General features: G+C 33.9%; 1 protein-coding gene across 7 annotated transcripts in view; it reads right to left on the reverse strand.

Annotated features, from left to right (window-relative positions):
* The window catches only part of LOC106058522 (mediator of RNA polymerase II transcription subunit 8-like), a 32162-nt gene that overhangs the window by 3873 nt on the left and 5284 nt on the right, over positions 1-23005 (reverse strand). For 2 of the 7 annotated variants that reach the window (XM_056031339.1, XM_013215977.2), the window contains exons 2-8: positions 20387-20527; positions 13004-13063; positions 8063-8181; positions 3482-3626; positions 3252-3392; positions 987-1071; positions 327-509 (exon numbers count right to left, since the gene is read on the reverse strand). In XM_056031339.1, coding sequence (XP_055887314.1) covers positions 327-509; positions 987-1071; positions 3252-3392; positions 3482-3626; positions 8063-8181; positions 13004-13021 — 691 coding nt within the window. In that variant the 5' untranslated portion in view covers positions 13022-13063; positions 20387-20527. Of the gene's footprint in view, positions 1-326; positions 510-986; positions 1072-3251; positions 3393-3481; positions 3627-8062; positions 8182-13003; positions 13064-13747; positions 13793-18437; positions 18596-20386; positions 20528-21158; positions 21288-23005 lie in introns of those variants that run through there. The other 5 variants (XM_056031338.1, XM_013215979.2, XM_056031341.1 and 2 more) reach the window with 5 other exon arrangements.

Consider the following 23005-nt stretch of genomic DNA (forward strand, 5'->3'; position numbering starts at 1 on the left):
AAGCGAAAGCTACCTTGACATGCAATATATGTGGACGGGAGTGTCTCTCCAAAATAGGGCTTCATTGCCATATGAAAAAGTGTTAGAGACTAAAGGAGGCCATTGAAGATTGATAGATGCAAAGCTGATAATGCTAAATGCTATAATAAGAAAGTAAAAGTGCCAGTTGCTTTTCTAGAGTTTTACATGTCTTTTCTTACTTTCTGCAAGTTAAGTTTGAGATGTTGGATGTATATTGAGTAGGTCTATGGAATCCCAAGAAAGAAAAAGTGAATGCAACAACAAATTTTTTTAATGCAACTGTTTAAATAAATAGAAAAACCTACTTGGCTTTTGAGGCTGGAGTTGTTGCTGTTGCTGCATTTGTTGCTGTTGAGTTGGTCCCATAGGAGGGCATTGCTGCATTGATGTGGGATCAGGACGACGTAATTTTGACCCCTTAGTTATAGCCGAAATGAGAGTGAGTGTATCTTGTGGTGAGGAGGTGGATGGTACAACATTTTTTTGATCTATAAACAAGAAACCATTGGAATAAGTTGAAAGGTACAACATTATTTTTAGAAATAACACTAAAATTCAATGTAAAAACTATACATACTTATTATACATATGTATCGGTATACATAAATAATTAGTATATATGTATAAATTTATTTATTTATTGGCCTCCTTCAGTCGTAGAACAACTATGGTTCATCTCAGAGCACACTTCCTCCCTATTGTGTACATAAGTATAAATAGCTTATGAGAATTCAAAGGCTCTAATTTAACTATTTTTCACTTAACAAAACTGGACCCAACTTTTAATTAGGATATTTCATAGAAATATCTTATAGCAAAGTTTTAAATACCGATACCAACAACGGCTAATGATCATTTTCATAGACTTTAGAAAATAGTTAGAGAATATTGTTACGTCTCTCTTACTATCCAGGCTCTCTTCAAACTGCACCACATGTATATAGCTTAAAAGCAAGTATACTTACTTGAATCTTTGTCCCATTCATCACTTGAGGCATTGATAATGTCCAGTATATTGCTAGTTATTTTGTTCAATGCTGTCAATTGTTTCTGTTATGAAAACAAGCAAAATATAAAAATACTATTTGAATAAAAAACAACAAAGCTTATCTGAGGGGAGAAACTCTAAATAATGTAGAATATATTTCCCCTTTTTGATATCAAACAAAGTAATTTTTTTTTTAATTCATTCATGCTTTGTTAGGTACAATAATTAATTGTTTAAAGTTTCAAATTGATCCAAGAATGGGTGTGGGAAAAATAATGTGTACAATTATCTAACAGGACAAAACCCACATATTTGGAGCAGGAACTAAGGTAGCCTTTCTTATAGGGTTTGATGAGGTAACCCTCCAGAAGTAGGTTGTTCAGTAGCTCCTAGAAATGCTCGATCCACCTGTCCTTCTTCATCGTCAATCACTTCTCCATTCTTGTCCTTTACTATTCTGGTTTAACAAATAATCTTGTTGAAGATGGAGTACAGGTCTTTAATAGAGATTTGAAACAAACTGAGCCAAAACTGAATTAGAACCTCACTTATGACAGAACAGAACCCAAACTTTGAAACTGCTCAATACAAACCAAACCAAACTAATTGTCCTTACTAGTGATTTGCAATACCGGTACTGCATATCCCTAAAATAAATATCACGTCACTTAATTACCATAATTACTAAGTAAAGTAATTAGACATTAATAACAGATTTATTTGAATTTTGTATATTTGAATTATGTTGTCTAATGTCATTCAAAAGACTGTCAAAGATGTGTAGTGTTTAAGGTAGTGTTTAAGGTATGTGGACTGCGGTTGTCTGTACCAACTACAACTGCAAAAATATAATACTCAAAAAACAAAGATTTACTGCTGCAGGGGTAAACGACTGTATAGAAAATACGAAAAACATGCATATATGTAACCCCGCCAGACCAAGTAAAACACAGGACATTTGGGCCACAAGGCCTTCATCAGCTACAAAACAAACAAAAATAACAAACAATTAACACAAAATAGTCATAAGTTAACTTATCTGTCCGATGTTGTTCTCTATCAAGGCAGAAAAGAAATGAGCTACGCTGGTGTAAAAGGGCGGGAAATCGGAAGGGGGCGGAGAAGTCAGGCAAAGATGAATGGGAAAAGGGGGTACCGTAGTGTTAGTGCCCATCGCATATTAAATAAAAGTGTGCTGGTTGTTGATCCCATTAGGTTGGAGGGTGCCTGACATGTAAATAAGTTTGTTTTCGATCTGCAGATGGGTGTTTTTGTCATTGCATTGTTGTATAGCAGTAACGAGGAGATCGGTGGTACACCTATGATGTGTGTTATTAAAATGGATAGGTACTCCTTTTCCCATTCATCTTATGTAAAGTTTTAAGTAAGTAATAAATTCAATTCAAAGTTATTACTAGGTTTTACCATTGCCTAACATTTCATAAAATCTAACTGAACCAGAACAAGAACTTGAGATCTGACGGAACCAAACCCAAACTATGAGATATATTAAAATAACTAGGGAGGGAATGCATCCAATTTGGCTTTACTAAAATCAATAATGTAATTTAAGTTGAATTCCCTCATAACATGGCTTGTGCCATCACCACGAACCTGCTCAAAAGCTTTTTTTAAGTTTAGATGACTTGTATACCAGGTTCTTTTGGTGTTGGAGGCATTGGTTCAACAGTGCTTCTACTTGTTTTGAAGCCTGCTTGTTGAGTTGAGAATTATTCTTAACATTGTCAATTTATCTTTCATTTAGCTTTACTCCAAAGAAGAGTGGAGCAAGTACACCTTTTTCTAAAGAGATATGACTTCTGTTGTTACACCTGGTATAGACACAAATCACAGATCAATGCCTTCTGGTTTAACCAATAGTGTGCCAAGAGCTACAAATCTAATTTACAGTATTTAATGATTTCTTATCAATACATATTTTGTCACATCTTCTTTTGCTGCAAAAAGGAAGGGGAAGCATTTTAACAGTATTTATAGTTTATATTGGTCAGAAGTTAAGTACTAGAGCCTTTATTTACCATAGCTGTTAAGTGTAGGATATTCTTGAACTACGGTATTCACTCTTTTAATATGGTTAAATGCAAAGATTCTTAATATTGTGTTAGGATTAGTCCCTTTTATCATGTTTGTTATGAAAAAAACAAAGCTATAAATAAATATTTTCCAGATAAAAATAGGCTACCGATACCCCAAAATAAATTCTGTATATTTAAAGAATTACCTGGGCTACTTCAGGAGTAATAGATGATGCTTTCACACTGAGTAACTGAACTTTCTCTTCAACCTCTGGTTCTGGCTTTGTTCGTAAATAGTCTGGTACAACTTCATGGTTAAAAGCAAGAACTCTGCCTTCCGTAAGTTTCTGAAAAGTGAAATGAAAAAAAATCTAGTATTTTGGATATGTTACTATAATTATAACTTACTAAAACATACTGTGGTCAACACAATTACCTCTAAATGGGGATCTCTGTCTGGAGATAGAAGAATAGGAAATAAAACATAATTCCTTAGAAGTGGCATTTTTTCAGCTTTTAACAGTCGCTTTGTTGTACTTAAACCAGATGACAAAACTCCAAAATGTTCCATCATATTTGGCCTGCAAATACATTTTATCAAATTATAGAAATTGCTTAGCATAATTCTGGAAGTATTTACTTCTTCTGGTGCAAGGGTCTCTATCACTAAAGCTGTTAATGTAACAAGTGTCATTTAATTACCGTACATATAATTTTTCTGTGTTACAAAATATTATTATAGTTGTACATAACAACAGAAGTACTCTTGAGAACCATTGGAAATTCTCACTGCGGCGTGAGGGGCAATGCCGTGGCTGATGCTCTAGCACGAGAAGGAGCGCTGGCCGTGTCCACTTTCGAAACACCAAGTACATTTCATCAGGCTTACCACAGTTATACGAGAGTGGGTACATGACAAATGGTTGAAATCCTGGGATGACTCCGAAACTGCCAGGGGAGTCTGACAGTTGAGGTATTAAGTATTACTATTAGTATTACTAAAAAGTTACTAGATCTAATCTAGATCTCTAAATCTATTAGGAATAAGTTAATGAGCAACATCTAGGCATCTAAAGCTACCTGCTAAGCTCATTAGTAAACATAAACCTTTATTGCAAACTTAACTAAAAAGCATTATTGCCGAATTAATCAATAGGCTTAACATTAAAATCTAAATGTATATCATTTCTAATTATTGTCTACATTCATTAATGTGAAAGTGTCGGGGTTCACCCACTGTATTTACATGTGTTGTGAATTTATTTTCAATTATAAAAATCATGTCACTGGTTGCTGAAGTACAGTACAGTATTCAAAACGCTAGCTAGCCATAATTCTCAACACTTTATGAAAATCTGTACAATTATTTGGTCTCTGTGGCCTGTGGGTAACAATAGTGAGTTTTGACTATGAAGGAGAACAGTGTCCATTTAAGACCAAAGAATATACACTAACTACAGAATAGACAAACAACGAAAGACACATAGGCCTATCATCAGCAGAGAACATACACTAGTATTGGAAGCTATACCAGCAGGAAGAAGAGTATTCCTGAACGTAGATACATATTTCTATTCGAATGACAGTAAACGTTTGTTTCATCAAATAACATTGGATGTGGATCTAGGCATAAAGAAAATTTACACATGGCGGATTAAGCTGAGATAGTTGCTTTGAAAGAAGAAGACTATTGGAATTAGAAGGAGCAGAGTTGAGAAAATATGTACAAGAAAGATTAATAGAAAGGGAGAAACTATTCAAGGAAATGGAAATAGAGAAAGAGAAGTTAGCCATGGAAAAGGAAATAGAGAAAGAGAAGCTAGTCATGGAAAAAGAAAGAGAGAAAGAGAAATTAGCTATGGATAAAGAAATAGAGAAAGAGAAGTTGGCTATTATTAAAGAGAAATTAGTTATGGATAAAGAAATTGAGAAAGAGAAGCTAGCTATGGAGAAAGAAAGGTTGGCAATAAAAAAAGAAAAAGCTAAAGATGTAGATACTAGTAAGAAAAATGGCGAAATATAAAGGACTAAAGGTACACTCTTTGATGAGGATAAAATAGACATTAATATTTTCCTAAAGAAATTTGAAATTGAAATGAAAGAATTAGCTTTTCCAGAAGATAAATGGACATTTTTGTTATCGAAGTCATTTGCAGCAGAGGTCCAGTCAAAAATCTGTATGAATCAGAATAATTATCAAATAGTAAAGGAACAACTACTAAGAAAATTTGGAAAAACTGAGGCTTTTTATCGTCAACAATATGTGAATTGTACCATAGAAACCAATGAGTATCCGCAAAAATTTTTAGACAAGATGAATAGCTTCTTTGACTATTGGACAGAGTCATCAAAAATAAAAAAGAAGTTTGAGGGACTTGAGGTATTTCTCATGCTGGATAAAGTCATTTATGAGAGTCAGGACGAACTAAAAATATTTAAAATCTGTGGACGAGATTGTAAAATTAATAAGGGCTTACAAAGTGGCACATCCTGAAAAAAAGTTAAACAGAGGTAGCGATATTGAAGAAATAGTAGCATTTAATAGAGCAAGAGAAACACAAGACAGTTATAGCAACAATAGAAGATTTAGATATGAAGGACAGAATAGACAAGGCCATATATTATAGCTACAGGGGACGATTTCAAGGAAACAGACAAGGAAGATATGACGGCGGAAGAAATAGAAGAGATCAAAGTTTGTCATTGTTGTCGAGCTCAGGAAGTCTGGATTGTTTTCGAACCTTTGTCGGAAATAATTCAGCAAGAACAATAAGAGACATGGGGAGCACTATTGTTGGAATCAACAGAAAATTGGTGGAAGACCATGAATATACTGGAAAAACCAAAGCATGTATTCTGTTTGATGGTAAAACGGTTCATGATTACCCGTGGCCAGAGTGAACATTAAAACACTGTATTATACAGGGATTGTAGAGGCATGTGTTATAGACCATGCTAAAATTGATTTGATTATTGGCAATATACCAAACATAAAGAAGAGCATGGAAAAGGAGATAGAAGATTGGCAAAATTGTTGTGAAATGGCCACTACTCAATCCTGTAGTAAAGATGTGGATAAGCAAGATAAACAACTTGAAAACACAGAAACAATGGAAATCAAAGATATAGTATTTAACAAAAAAAAATTTATCAAAAAACAAAAAAATGATCCAGAGTTACACCAACTGGCTCAGAAAGAAGGTAGAGGAGGGAGATTTTATGTAGAAAGAGGAACTCTTGTTAGAGAGATTAAATGGCATGGAGAAAAAATAATCCAGGTTATGGAACTCAGGTTATAAAGGCATATGAAGAAGTGGATAGACAGGTGCTAGAGAGAAATGAATTAACATGTTCCAGAGTCAATGAACATAGAAAAATGACGGAATTAGAGGTAGGACAATATGTTTTGGTCTTGCTCAAGTATAAGAATAATGCTCTATGCACAAATTGGCTGGGACCATGCAAAGTAACAAGGAAAATTAGCTATATGGATTATGAAATAGACATTGATTCGAAGCTGAAAATATTTCATGTGGATTTGTTATAAGAGCTTAGACCAAGACAAAGAAGTGAAGAAAGGGGTAAAGAGGAGTTGATAGTAATGGGTGCTTGTGTGATGGAATAAATGGAGACAGAGGAAAGTTTAGACAAATAGAGACAGTTGCAACAGAAAGTAGGCAAACGTGGAAGAATATCATAGAGAATGGAGTTTCTCTGGAAAGAGCGAAAGAAATTAAGGCACTAATTGAGGACTATAAGAATATTTTTACGGAAAAACAATTATTATAGAACATGATATAAAGTTAACTGGTAAAGTGTCAACTGGTAAAGTACCAAATAAACTGCCACACTATACGATTCCATTACACCATAGAGAAGCATTACAGAAGGAAATTGATGAGCTACTAATGCTGTGATGCATCAGTTGTGCTTGTTAAATAAAAAAGTGACAGCTTAAGATTGTGTGTGGATTATCGGCAGTTGAATAAAGTCACAGAATTTGATCCATTTCCAATGCCACAAGAAGAAGAAATGTTTACTAGGCTAAAAAAATGCAAAGATTTTTAGGACGTTGGATCTGTCTAGAGGATACTGGCAAGTACCTTTAAAATAAGAAGCTAAACAATTATCTGCATTTAAGACACCATCTGGCATATATTAATGGAATGTGATGAGTTTTGGCTTGGTAAATGCTCCAGCCACGTTTAACAGAATGATGGCCAAATTATTTAACAATTTGTTATTTAGACGATATATGCATTTTCAGTGAGCAATGGGATGAGCATCTACAAAGCCTTGGAGAGGTATTTAGAATTATCAAAGAAAACATTGAAACCAACAAAAATAAAAATTGGCCTCAGTGAAATTTCATTTTTGGGGTATAAGATTAAACAAATGGAAGAAATAGTCTCAAAAATATTGGACATTAAGATACCAAAGACAAAGAAACAAATTAGAAGCCTTTTGGGTCTATGCAACTTTTATAGAAAAATTTATCTCAAATTTTTCAGAAATAATTGAACAGCTAACCAATCTTACAAAAAAAAGGGAAAACCTAATAATATAGTTTGGACAGAAGAATGTCAAGAAGCGCTGGACATAATTAAAAATTTCTTTTCTGGGGCATTGATTTAAAACTACCTGACAATACTAAGGAATTTATTTTGGCAACAGATGCATCAGCCATTGCAATAGGAGGCTGTCTAATGCAAAAATGGAATGGTGTCCCACATCCTGTTTTATACGTAGTAGAAAACTGACAGCCACTGAGTTGAAATATGCCACCATTGAAAAGGAAGGCCTAGCCATTGTATGGTGCATAACAAAATTAGGGTTCTATCTGATGGGAGCTAAATTTGAACTATGGATGGATCACGCTCCCTTGGCTTTCATTAATACAGTTGGAAAATATGATGTTTACTTAATTTGTGATAATATTATAAAAGTATTTTTAGATTAGAACCTGATAGTGACTTATTATTTGTGAAGAGTCTTATGTAATAACAAATACACATACCAAGATATATTTTGATAATCATTTTCTAGTTTGTAGATAAAGCTTGATATGCCTTGCTTTAGTTCTCTCACTCTCTGAAGTAAATCATCAAGAGAAGTTTCCAGTTGCTTTTCTTCTTTCTGAAACGAAATGTATTATATCAGAAAAAAAAATATTGAAAAAAAAAATTCAACATCTTTGTCTAGGATTTTGCTAACGGGGTATTTAAGCATTGTGAATTAGGTGCCATGTCATTTTACTGCTGAGTGGTTTGGTTCTTAATGTGTATATGAATTCAACTTTTTAAAGTTTAATACAGGTACACATTTAAGATGTGCTTGTGTGAATGTGTTAAATAATGTTTGTGTATTTGTGGAAGTTGTTTTTTTGTTTTTTTTTAGATTAATTAATTAATAGTAACTTAGAGGAAAAATTTATTTTCCTTTTTTAAATTGAAATATTTGAGTCTTTTGTCTAGTGCTGAGACTAAGACTACTTTATTGATCCTTATGTGATTTAGGAGTCTTCTCAAATAAAAACAATAACAGCAAAAACATTCACATAAATAGAACAGACAAAACATAAAGTGTTCATTGAGTGACTACACACAGATGCCATGATCCTTTTCATGTTTCCCTAACCCAGGAGTGGCCAACCTTTTTATTCCATGTGCCAATTATCACTTTTTATTCAGATGCGCCACTTAAAATTTTAGAAGTTTCAGTCCTTTGAAGTAAGCTGATTTGTACATATTTGGTCAGTTATGCATATTTGTGTGTAGTAGAAGGGATTTAAGAAAAACAAGATAAGCCTGTTTTTGTTAACATTTTCAGTTTGCATTTGTAATTTTAATTCATTATTTCTGTATAACCTTTAGACGAATAATAATTTAACAACACTGTTAGAAGTTTATAATTTTAAAATTTCACATATAGGCAAAATATGTAGAACTGGCTTTAGCAAGTTTCTTAACTTTGCTGTCATTAAATCTGTCATATTAAAGTTTAATTTCATGATCTCAGTTTGTTTTTGGTTCATTTTCATGGAAGTAAATGTTTGCTCGCATCAGTATCTGACAGGCAAAATTTCTTAGTTCTGTAAAATGTTAAAACAAAGCAATGATTACCAAAATTAATCATTCATATACATTTTGTGTTGAGGAAAACTCATCAAATTCCAATTTCAGTACTAAATTTGTTTTCGGATTGATAAGTTCCACATGTAAAGAATCTTCAGAATATTTTGTTCAGTAACTGAAAATTAGATTTCTAAATGCTAGTATGCAGTCTTCATCTTAGGTAAAATTATTTTTAAAAATGGCTATTCAATGAATTTTAGAGATGTAACTTCATCTTCAAGACTTTGTTCTTTTAAATGTGGGAATGGACCAAATTTTTTTTTAAATGAAAGATAAACAGTTTTAACTTCATTTTGAATCACTGATATCATGCATAATGCTGAAAACAATGTGTTTTTCTCCTTTTTCATGTTGTTTTTGATTTAGGCCATTGAGATGTCTAGTATCATCAACTAAAACAGAATGCTCAATAAAACATCAATTTTTTGATATGTTAAAGAACTCTTTTCCAAGGGCAGTACATCCTTCTCTTATAGAAAATCTTGTGTGATATTTTAGTTTCCAATATTTTCTGAGATATTTTCCTCTAGAACGTTAACGCATCTCCCAGAAAAAGGATCTTACATGTCACAATTTTCTCTAAATTCTCTTTTATTTTATCCTCTTGTTCCTAATCTATTCAAACATTTCACAAATGGTATTCATAACATGGGTGTGAAATGGCTGGGTGATAAAGTGCCTGACTTCCCAACCTGGGGTCCTGGGTTCGAATCTCAGTGAAGACTAGGATTTTGAATTTCAGGATTTTTAGCACACACCTGAGTCCACCCAACTCTAATGGGTACCTGACTTTAGTTGATCGTTGTACTGGCCCCTGTTACATATAGGCCATAGAAACAGATGACCTTAACATCCTCTGCCCCATAGATCGCAAGGTCTGAAAGGGGAAACTTACTGAAGCAATATCTCACAAAAGGACAATCTAAAATTATTTTAAGCATGATTTCAGTTCCAGTAACGCTACCAGTTATTCACTCATTGACAGTTTTATTTACTTTAGTTTACATTATTTCATTGGTGCATGCACCATAGGTTGGCAACCCCTGGTCTAACCGATCAAGGAACAAACAAGTTTTTGTACCATTAGGTTCTAGTCTTGATTGACAGAAGTTGCCCACTTTGCAACAACTTATGATGGAGCAGGTGGCTGTTGTTTACCAAGATTTTTCCAATTTAGCTAAGACATTTTTGTTCAAAAAGTTTGTTTAAATATGGTAATATTGTATGTGTGTGTGAAATCTTTTATGAGATCTTTAGTTTTTGTGACATTAAGTTCTAAAAAGTTGTCAGTGCATCACATTAGTTACTGGGATATAGTATTCCATACGTTACTTTCTATATTTCACATTGGTCATTTCAAGAGAGTTGACTGAAGAGATCTGAAATGCTTAAATAGATATAAAGAGATATAAGAGGTGTTAATGGGTTATGAGTGTTAATAGTTTGCGCCAGGGTATGTTAGATATTTATTTATATAAATTTTGACACTACACTTCACAGAGACCCAAATCTATGGGAACTAATCACCTGCAAATATTTTAGGGTGCCTCCATTTTTTTAGTCCATACATCCCATTATCATATATTTCTTTATTGCAAGTTTGTAGTTTGTGTATGTTCATTTTACAATTTTTGTGCTCCATCTCAAAACAAATGAGTTCTAATTCTTGGCTTAAGCACATGCGAATGTGCTTAGGTTGTTGCTACCTGATGCTTGAGTCTTGGTGTTAGGGTTTCCTGTGGCAACCATCTCTCAATGCAGTTCCACATTGCCCTGAAAGGAGGTACCTTCCTCAGACAATGGATACTGCACAGATCAGATGATTCCTCACTTTCTTTGCCATTTATCCAGCACACTTTAGACTTTTGTTAATGTCTCTTATTATTGTATTATACCATATTAGTAAATTATAATATTGCATTGTATTAGTGTAATATATTAAGTGCATAATTTTATTAATGATGGTGGGTCTATTGGTTATGAAGGTTAAAAGTTGGAGAGAAATTTGACAGAGCAAAAACACAGTAAGCAGAAACACAGTAATAAAAGGTCAAGAAAGAGGAGCATGATCATGAGAAGGAAGGCTTAGGCAGAGGAGGTGTGCCATTTTATTGTATCTTAGTAGAGTTTGATGACTTTAGAGAAATACAGCACAAGTCTATCTTTTCAAAATAACATCAGCACATGCCAGAAGCAAACATGCTTATGCTATGTTTAAAATGGTATTAAATGTTATGTTCCTAAAAAATAGTCATAGTTTCTTTGCAAATTAGACACTTTAACTTATGCTTCTTGGAATTGTCTACACTTGATACCAACATTTTGCACAAATATTGAACAGCATCACTACCAAAAGATGACTACCAGAAAATGCTGAAGAATATGACCATCTCAAAATTACTAAAAACAAAAGCTTAAAATACATGTAAGTTGTTTTAGCAAATACGAAACTATCTCATGAATCTTACAATCAAAATCTATTGAAATTCAACAATACTTATTTTATTCCTTTTTTTTTTCTCATTTTTTTACATGCCAATTTACTGTACTATGAACAGAATTGATGGGCTGATAGCCCTGCATCATGGGCTGGAAAAATATTAAAAGAAGTACAAAATTTAGTTTTAAACCTATACTTTACACACATGGTTATTTAAATAGATATTATATAAAAACTTGCAGTTTTGATTTTAGGTCATCTTCCAACTGTTGGGAAATTTTAGCATATGGTCCAAGTGTGTTAATGAATATTTAAACATAATAAATTTGTTATCATTGCATCATATAATTCATTTTCTAAGTGTACATAAAAAAAATTGAGGTAAGGGGAAGAATTTTTTGTTATTTGAAATTTGAAGATTTTTAAAATAGAAATATCTCCAAAATTACAAGTGATAATATTTTTCAATGACTGATGACCATTTAAAAACCAGTGCCTTTTCTAATGAAGTTTTTTTAAGTTATTTAGGGATGGGAGAAAGGGATCTGACCACCAAATGCCCCCAACTTGAATTTTAAAATAGACCACTCTTTTTTTTTTTTTGTTCTTAAAATGACAGAAGTATGAATAAAAGCTATGAATTAAAGCTTTAATACAAATGTTTTATAGCACAAAATGGTCCTTTCTGTTTTTTAAACAATGATGAGTAAATTGCTTTTGTAGACACTTTATACAAAACTATTAGGTTTGTTCTTTTTTTTATTTTTCACAAAATATGAAATTGCTGCATTAATCCATATGTTTGTAGGATTAAATATAAAAAAAAAAGGGTCCAGGCAAAAAAGCAACACAGAGCCTAACAAATGTGTGGGGGAACATTATAATGCAAGCAATTCCATAGGGATTTTATTTATGTCAACACACTGAAGCACAAGTATCTAGAATTCATTTTGGTATGTGTGGGGAAGTGTTAAAAACTAAACTTCAATTATGGTATGCCAAAACGTTTCACTTCACTTTTCAGCAGACTAATTCATCTCAAGTTCAAATATTAAAAGAAATGGTTTTGGGACATCCTGGAATTAAAATTGGGGAACAAATTAACGGTGAAGCCAGGGAATAAAGCAATAAGATCTAGCATACAGTAAAGGTAAAGGGGATTTGTCATTATGCTGACTACATGGCACCCAAATTAATCCTCAGCCATAGAAACAGATGAGCTTTTCATTATCTGCCACATTTATCGCAAGGTATGAAAGGGGTACCCTTTTAACACACAACACTTTCTCTAGAAACTTTGAATTTATAAATGTAAATGTAATTTTTGATTGTTGAGTCCAGACTGAGTTCTACCTAGATATATCAAAATAATAGTTATACTTACAGATTGTGGCGCTTGCATCTTCTTTGTCTGGGGTGACAATTTATTGAAGTCTATCTTGATCTAGAATATGATATGACAGATCAATATCAACATATTTAAATTCTGTGTAAAAAAGTTATAATAGTAAACTTTATACCATTTTTTATTTAGATGCTTTGAAACATTGATTAAATATGTTAATAAATTAATCATCAGATTTTTTTAAATCTTAGAGAAAAAAAAAAGGATGATGAGAGAGTTTGTTTAAAGGCTTAGCCTACATTACTCCCCCTCAACAATACTGAAAGTAGATTTAGATCTAACCTATTGCATTACATCCTTCTTAGAGTGACTTCTTTAACCCTTAAGGCGCGTGAGGTAGTTTAGCCTCCATTGTTTATGCACTCATTGTAAAACAGCTCAGCACTTTAAGGGTTAACTATTCTCAACATGCATTTTTTTAATATTAATTTTGAATGGGGTTGTTCCAAATCTCTGAATTACTTATTATAAAGTCATGTGGTTGTGTTATAAACAAAGGCTAGGCCATGTTATTTCCATTATTTTTCAACTGCTAATGTCATATATATTCAACTTTTTTAACATTTTAAAGTCAACTGAATAAATGTATAAATAGTTCAATTATTTTATGCATGTTAGTGAAGGAACAACAGCTGCTAAAATTAGAATAAATATAGAATAATTATAATCAAACAGAACCACACAAAATTAAATACATTGTGCAAAATCTATGTATCTACTTACCACTACTTATATTCTTTTACATTTCCTATATAGCCTTTACTAAACTTCTATAATGTAGTATCCTTAACCTATATGCATATGTAACAACAATATCCAATTCATTACACATATATTTATTCATTGTAGAATAGAACAATAATTAGTATCCATCATTCCCAACTTTTCTAATCATATATATATAATTCTAACATTATTGACATGCCATCCTTTCCTTTTCCCTCCTTTGCAACGATGTCCCATTGTGATCCCACTATCGAATGATCTAGCTGTACTGTTTTCTAGACTACTAATATCCCTCTCTTTCTCGCATACGCCTCTCCACTATTGTACCTTAATTCCTTAACTCTGATTAACTGTTGACACTGTCTTCTAATATGCCCCCTTCTCCCACAATTAAAGCATAAGATGTATGGACTTGTATGTCTGCATGTGGGTTTAAATCGCTTTCCCTGTACCACTGATTGCCTTACTTTACTTTGATTTGGACCCATTCCAATTGCATTGCTTTCCACCTTATCTGTTAATTCTTTCTTCTCGCGCTCTCTGCTACCCATGTCGTCTGATGTATGGGATCTTATGTCTTCTTCCACATCCCCATTTCTACATCGAGTAGACTTTATCTCATAATATTTCTTCCAATTCTCAATCTCCCTTACTGAACATATTTTCACCCCATGAATGTTCCCAATAATTAAATCTATCTCACCCTGATCTACAACATAAGCTTCCAATGTCCCCTTAAAATACGGTGTGTCTATACTAACTTTAGCAATCGGTAATTGTACAATATTCCCATTAAACATAACACACTTCCTAGATGCACCTGTATATTCATGGTCTTCCACTAATTTCTTATTCACTCCAATAATAGTGCTCCCTGTATCCCTGATGGTCTTGGCTGCCTTGTTCCCTACGAATATGTGAAAAACCTCCAATGTTCCAGTATCAGATGACAATGATAAGCCTTGCTCTATTCCACCCTTCTCCCAGTCCTTTCTTTCCTGCCTGTTTCCTTGATATCGTCCGTTGCGGTTATCATATGGTCTTTCATATGTACCACGTCTATAATGTCTATTCTGTGTCTCCCTTGTTCTGTGAGAGTTATTCTGTGTCTCACATGTTCTGCTAAAGGCAACTATTTCTTCTATATCACTGCCTCTAGATAATTTCTTCTCGGGATGTGCCACTTTATAAGCCCTTATCAGTCTTACTATGTCTTCTATGGATTTCGGTTTCCTCTCCAACAGAAATATTTTTAATTCCTCCTGACACTCATACATCACTTTGTTCAGCATGAGAAATGTCTTAAGACTGTCAAAGGTTTTTTCTACCTCAGCGGTTTCTATCCAGTTATCGAAATTGCTGCTCATTTTGTCCAAGTAGGTCTGCGGGTCATCCTCTGGTTCTATCTCACAATTAACAAACTGTTGGCGATAGAAAGCTTCTGTTTTCCCGAAAGTTCGAAGTAGTTGTTCTTTCACAATACTGTAGTTACCCTGGTTCATACATATTTTTGAAGGCACCTCCGCTGTAAATGATCTCGACAATAAGAATGTCCATTTGTCTTCAGAGTATTCCAGTTCTCTCATTTCTATTTTGTTCTTCAAAAAAATGTCTAATGTCCATTTTGTCTTCGTTGAATATTTTGCCAGTTTATTCCCTGTAGAGTCACTCTTTCTTTTATCATTCTCTTTTCCTTGGTCTGCGGGTCATCCTCTGGTTCTATCTCACAATTAACAAACTGTTGGCGATAGAAAGCTTCTGTTTTCCCGAAAGTTCGAAGTAGTTGTTCTTTCACAATACTGTAGTTACCCTGGTTCATACATATTTTTGAAGGCACCTCCGCTGTAAATGATCTCGACAATAAGAATGTCCATTTGTCTTCAGAGTATTCCAGTTCTCTCATTTCTATTTTGAACTTCTTCAAAAAAATGTCTAATGTCCATTTTGTCTTCGTTGAATATTTTGCCAGTTTATTCCCTGTAGAGTCACTCTTTCTTTTATCATTCTCTTTTCCTTGGTCTGCGGGTCATCCTCTGGTTCTATCTCACAATTAACAAACTGTTGGCGATAGAAAGCTTCTGTTTTCCCGAAAGTTCGAAGTAGTTGTTCTTTCACAATACTGTAGTTACCCTGGTTCATACATATTTTTGAAGGCCCCTCCGCTGTAAATGATCTCGACAATAAGAATGTCCATTTGTCTTCAGAGTATTCCAGTTCTCTCATTTCTATTTTGAACTTCTTCAAAAAAATGTCTAATGTCCATTTTGTCTTCGTTGAATATTTTGCCAGTTTATTCCCTGTAGAGTCACTCTTTCTTTTATCATTCTCTTTTCCTTGGTCTGCGGGTCATCCTCTGGTTCTATCTCACAATTAACAAACTGTTGGCGATAGAAAGCTTCTGTTTTCCCGAAAGTTCGAAGTAGTTGTTCTTTCACAATACTGTAGTTACCCTGGTTCATACATATTTTTGAAGGCACCTCCGCTGTAAATGATCTCGACAATAAGAATGTCCATTTGTCTTCAGAGTATTCCAGTTCTCTCATTTCTATTTTGAACTTCTTCAAAAAAATGTCTAATGTCCATTTTGTCTTCGTTGAATATTTTGCCAGTTTATTCCCTGTAGAGTCACTCTTTCTTTTATCATTCTCTTTTCCTTGGTCTGCGGGTCATCCTCTGGTTCTATCTCACAATTAACAAACTGTTGGCGATAGAAAGCTTCTGTTTTCCCGAAAGTTCGAAGTAGTTGTTCTTTCACAATACTGTAGTTACCCTGGTTCATACATATTTTTGAAGGCCCCTCCGCTGTAAATGATCTCGACAATAAGAATGTCCATTTGTCTTCAGAGTATTCCAGTTCTCTCATTTCTATTTTGAACTTCTTCAAAAAAATGTCTAATGTCCATTTTGTCTTCGTTGAATATTTTGCCAGTTTATTCCCTGTAGAGTCACTCTTTCTTTTATCATTCTCTTTTCCTTGGTCTGCGGGTCATCCTCTGGTTCTATCTCACAATTAACAAACTGTTGGCGATAGAAAGCTTCTGTTTTCCCGAAAGTTCGAAGTAGTTGTTCTTTCACAATACTGTAGTTACCCTGGTTCATACATATTTTTGAAGGCACCTCCGCTGTAAATGATCTCGACAATAAGAATGTCCATTTGTCTTCAGAGTATTCCAGTTCTCTCATTTCTATTTTGAACTTCTTCAAAAAAATGTCTAATGTCCATTTTGTCTTCGTTGAATATTTTGCCAGTTTATTCCCTGTAGAGTCACTCTTTCTTTTATCATTCTCTTTTCCTTGGTCTGCGGGTCATCCTCTGGTTCTATCTCACAATTAACAAACTGTTGGCGATAGAAAGCTTCTGTTTTCCCGAAAGTTCGAAGTAGTTGTTCTTTCACAATACTGTAGTTACCCTGGTTCATACATATTTTTGAAGGCACCTCCGCTGTAAATGATCTCGACAATAAGAATGTCCATTTGTCTTCAGAGTATTCCAGTTCTCTTATTTCTATTTTGAACTTCTTCAAAAAAATGTCTAATGTCCATTTTGTCTTCGTTGAATATTTTGCCAGTTTATTCCCTGTAGAGTCACTCTTTCTTTTATCATTCTCTTTTCCTTGGTCTGCGGGTCATCCTCTGGTTCTATCTCACAATTAACAAACTGTTGGCGATAGAAAGCTTCTGTTTTCCCGAAAGTTCGAAGTAGTTGTTCTTTCACAATACTGTAGTTACCCTGGTTCATACATATTTTTGAAGGCACCTCCGCTGTAAATGATCTCGACAATAAGAATGTCCATTTGTCTTCAGAGTATTCCAGTTCTCTCATTTCTATTTTGAACTTCTTCAAAAAAATGTCTAATGTCCATTTTGTCTTCGTTGAATATTTTGCCAGTTTATTCCCTGTAGAGTCACTCTTTCTTTTATCATTCTCTTTTCCTTGGTCTGCGGGTCATCCTCTGGTTCTATCTCACAATTAACAAACTGTTGGCGATAGAAAGCTTCTGTTTTCCCGAAAGTTCGAAGTAGTTGTTCTTTCACAATACTGTAGTTACCCTGGTTCATACATATTTTTGAAGGCCCCTCCGCTGTAAATGATCTCGACAATAAGAATGTCCATTTGTCTTCAGAGTATTCCAGTTCTCTCATTTCTATTTTGAACTTCTTCAAAAAAATGTCTAATGTCCATTTTGTCTTCGTTGAATATTTTGCCAGTTTATTCCCTGTAGAGTCACTCTTTCTTTTATCATTCTCTTTTCCTTGGTCTGTTTTCAACTTTTTCTCTGCCGTCTCTTTTTCAAACGCCAATCTTTCTCTTTCAATGGCAACTAATTCGTTTTTCTTTTCCCTATCAATTGCTACTATCTCCTTATCCTTTTCTCTTTTGTCCTCCTTATCTAATCTCTCCTTTTCTTTTTCTCTATCCAACGCTAATCTCTCTCCTTTTCTTTTTCTCTTTTGTCCTCCTTATCTAATCTCTCCTTCTCCATCAACCTTTCTTGCACGTATTTTCTTAGTTCTGCCCCTTCAAGCTCCAACAACCTCCACTCTTCCTTCAACGCTGCTACCTCAGCCTTGTCTGCCATAGTCTATTACTAATAATATCAAATCCTGTCTCTAGATCTAGACTTTAATATCTCTACTGTCTGCTGACAGGAGATCCACTGTGTATAAAGGAATACGTGGGTTTTACCTTTGCGTTGGACACCACTTGTTACGTCTTCATATTTGATGAGACTCTTTAGACATGAAAACGACAAATCCCAGTTTATAAATACTTTAATCTTTATTAACACTGAAAACACTTTCTTGTTCATATTCCTCCATTTTGGTTCTCTTCTCCTTTCAACACGCAATCGCACCATTTCACATTTACACTAAGATGCACACGTAACAGTGTCGAATGGCAATCTCCTCTTAATGCAACATTTGTCGACTTTGAAAAGGCCTTCGATAGTATTGACAGAGAATCTATCTGGACAGTAATGAGACATTACAGGATCCCAATTAAAGTAATAACAAAACCTTTATGATGTTTCACCTGCCAAGTAGCTCACAGTGGCAAACAGAGGAATTTCCATTCACAACAGGAGTCAAACAGGGATGTCTTCTTTCATCACTCATGTTCTTCTAGTATTGGACTGGGTCACAAAAGAAGCTTACTCTAATTCAGGGAAAGGAATCCAATGGACTTTCACACAAAAGCTGGAAGATCTGGAATTTGCTGATAACATAGCCTTATTACTACAAGATATGCAAGAAAAGGTCACAGCTTTAAGTGAAGTAGGAAAAATAGTAGGTCTAAAAAAACCTACCAAAAAACAAAAGAACTTAAAGTAAACAACAAACAAATTGGAGACATAGAACTGGATTCTCAGACCATATACCAAGTAGATAGTTTTTTTTATACCTTGGGAAGTGTAATCAGCATATTAAGTGGAACAGATGAAGACATTAAATGTCCTATAAATCAGCATATTAAGTGGAACAGATGAAGACATTAAATGTCCTATAAATCTAGCGTGTCAGACATTTACACACCTAAAACCATCCTGGAAATCTCCAACAAGACTAAAATAAGAATCTTTAACTCTAATGTCCAGGCAGTCCTAATATATGGTTCTGAAACATGGAGAACAACTGAAGTAACAACAAAAAAGTACAGATGTCTTTGAGAAATATCTTAAAAATACACTGGTACAACAAAATAAAAAACACCAAACTGTGGGAGATGAGTGGACAGAAAAATATAGAGGTACAGATCTCAGATAGAAAGTGGAGATGGATTGGTCACACCCTAAGAAAAGATAGCAGCAACAGAGCTAGACAGGCCTAAGAGTGGAACCTACAAGGCACAAGATGTAGAGGAAGACCAGTGTACTAGATGAAGCCGAGACGACAGGAAAGAGTTGGGAAGCCATTAAAAAACTAACAAGAGACTGTGGAGATTGGGGTGTTTTTACTGAGGCCCTATGTTCCATGAGGAACACAAAGGAAAGATGATGCTGATATCAAAATGTAACTTCACTATCCAACCATTGAGATATATAGGCATTATAGGCCTATTAATGTCTGTCATGAATACTATGATTATGATGCAACAAACGATATCTTTGTTAGGTCTAAACCCTGTTAATCTATCTGAGGTTCTATGTTGTTGTTTTTTTTGTTTTTGTGAAATCTATATATCCACAATAAAATAAGAATAGGGAAGATGTTTTTACAAATGTTCTTGCAAAATTAAAAAAAAAAGGCTGGATGTTAACTACAAACAGATATATATATATATATATATATATATATATATATATATATATATATATATATATATATATATATATATATATATATATATATATATATATATATATATATGGTATACATATATGATATATTATGCTGCATATCAATGTTATTAAGAACTATTAAAATATGAAATATGTGTTGGATACATGATATATTATTAAGTTAATTTTTGCCTTGAGTTAAGAACTATTAAAATATGAAATATGTGTTGGATACATGATGTATTATTAAGTTAATTTTTGCCTTGAGTTAAAATCTTAAAGTTCTTGAATTTTTAAGGCTGAAGGTACATCCATTTCTTAAAAGTGTTAAATGTTTTTTTCTAGTGTTGATTACCTGAATGCTCTGAGCATATAACTGTAAGTGTAGTCAGTGAAGATCAACTAATCTAGATCTCAGTACAACAAACTATAGGATCCATAAGCCAACCCTTCCGAACCATCTGTCAAAGGTTTTATGTATCTGGTTAAGTTGAAACTATAAAAAGATGGATATATAGATTCTCCTGTTATTAACAATTATAGTTAGGCGCTAATTAATTAATTAAAAGCACTAAACATTGTCCTAAAAGGTTTCATACTCTTGTTTTCTATAAACTAACAAAAACTAAGCACAGCGCGAGATTTAAACACAACAACCACGTGACTCTGAAGAAATTCAGAACAACCGCATTGACAGACCTAGTATCTATTTAGACCAGACTAAATCTATAATGTGGGAAAAAAAAATGCTATCGCTAAAGTTTAATTATTAATATCTATGTATATATATATATTATTATATAGTAATGTATAATGATGTAGATTTAGTTCAAATTAGTCTAGAGTCTAGATCCTAAAAAAATAATAATAATGGTAATATTTATCTACTATTTTAGTATTTAGATCTAGAATAAAGATGAGTATACTACTCTAGACAATCTAGATCTAGAATTTAGATCCTGCTAACTTTTTCTTAGTATATAGACTAATAATTCTAGACTCTAGGATCCTAGTTAAGTCAAGATATTGAGGAAATTATTAAAAATTCAAACTTTGTAAAGCATATGGGTTTATTTAAGAAATATTTAAAAATCAAATAGGAACATAAAACTAAAATGCTATTTAACCTTATTTAGGCCAATTTTGTTTGTTTGTTTTACATGTTTCGGATGTTCCTTCAGAGTTGAAGATAATTACTTCCTAGTCCAAACCTCCCGCAGGACGACGGGGGATGGGAGCGGGCAGGGTTTGAACCCGGGACCATCGATAAATCTGAACGACAGTCCAGCGTGCAAACCGCACGACCAGGCAATGTTTGGGACCCCTCAACTCAAGAAAACATTAAGAAACTAGAAAAAAAGCAAAATAGAGAAGTGACATTTATATAAAATGAATATTCACATTTGATTAGATTAACATCATTAGTAAAATCACACAATTATGAGACACTTCAGGACAGATTAATAAAAAGTCAAGTAGCAATAATGCATAAAACACTGAACCACAATTTACAAATTTTATATAGAAACAAAACCTAATAAAATACTCAGAGCAACACAAATATTGAGATCCATTTCTTATTCCATATGCTAGGACAAATTCGTACAAGTGCTCCATCTTCTCTAGTGTCATTAGAGAATGGAATGGGTTGCCTGAATCAGCGAGGAAAACCAATGACTCAGCAGAGTTTAAGTCACTGATTAACATGCATGCCTAGATTGACAAATGAAATGCATAGGACGTAATTATCTTCTCATTTGAAGTAACATCTGTAATATATATAACAAACATGTATATGATAAGGTCTAGAATGGCTGCCTAGTCGTGAGGTATGAGGGCTGGACTGTCGTTCTGTAGTTTAGATGGTCCCAGATTCATACCCTGCCCACTGCAATCCCCCATCATTCTGCATGAGATTTGGACTAGGAATTAGATTATCTTCAACTCTGAAAACATGTAAAACATTTTACTATTACATGGTCTAGATTAGTCTAGAGTTAGATTAGATTTATATAAATATTCTATATCTAAACAGATCTAGTCATTCTAGATCATGATTAGATTTTTCTAGATTTCTACTATTCTAATGATTACCCTCTAGAGAGTTAGCCCTAGAAATGTAAAAAGGCATAAAGATTCCTAGATTACATTGGCTTTATATGGCTCCTTTTGTCTCGGAAGACAATGGATGCACCCAGATGAGGCACTGGTTTTGGTTTCATCATGAGATGGGGCAGAATCTGGCAGAGTTTGCCACAGTTTGTGCATGTATATGTATAACTGTTTTTAGGCTCTGCTGGTAAGGGAGCTTTCTTTTTCTTTCTCCTGACTAAAGCAGCTTCATTTATTTCTTTTGCTCTTGGCGAGGTTTGTTCCAGCACAAACAGTCTTGTCTCCATGCTGTCCGGTCTTAGGATATCTCCTCCCACATACTTTTGTTGATGTATGTGGTTCTCATGTCTCTCTTGCAGACATCACGTTAGTCTTGGGTAGCTCTTGGGTCTGACTTCCTCCAAGCCAGCGTAGTCTTTTCTGTGTCAGAAGAGCATAGATGCTATGCATACTGGCTAGTTTCAAAATGTCTTGGTTGTAGACATGATCCCTCCAGGAGATGCACATTATGTGTCACAGGCAGCGTAAGTAAAAGCTATTTAATCTACGCTCTTGACGTATGTACATTGACCAGCTCTCTATCATACATAAGAGTGCTCACAATACAGGTATTGTAGACTACGATTTTGGTTGCATTTAATTTGGCATTTTCCCAGACGCGCTTGGAGAGTTCTGCCATTGCTGCAGAAGCCTTTTCTATTCGTTTTTGTCAGCTCAGTGTCTAAATCTAGGTTGCTTGCGATTGTTGATCCCAAGGTGAATTACTAGATCTAGAAATAACCTAGATTCTAATAATTCTTATCTCATTAACGGAATAATCATCATGATTATGATTTCTGCCACAATTATGATTATCTGGAAT

Source organism: Biomphalaria glabrata, chromosome 5 (assembly GCF_947242115.1).
Source record: "Biomphalaria glabrata chromosome 5, xgBioGlab47.1, whole genome shotgun sequence".
NCBI lineage: Eukaryota > Metazoa > Mollusca > Gastropoda > Planorbidae > Biomphalaria > Biomphalaria glabrata.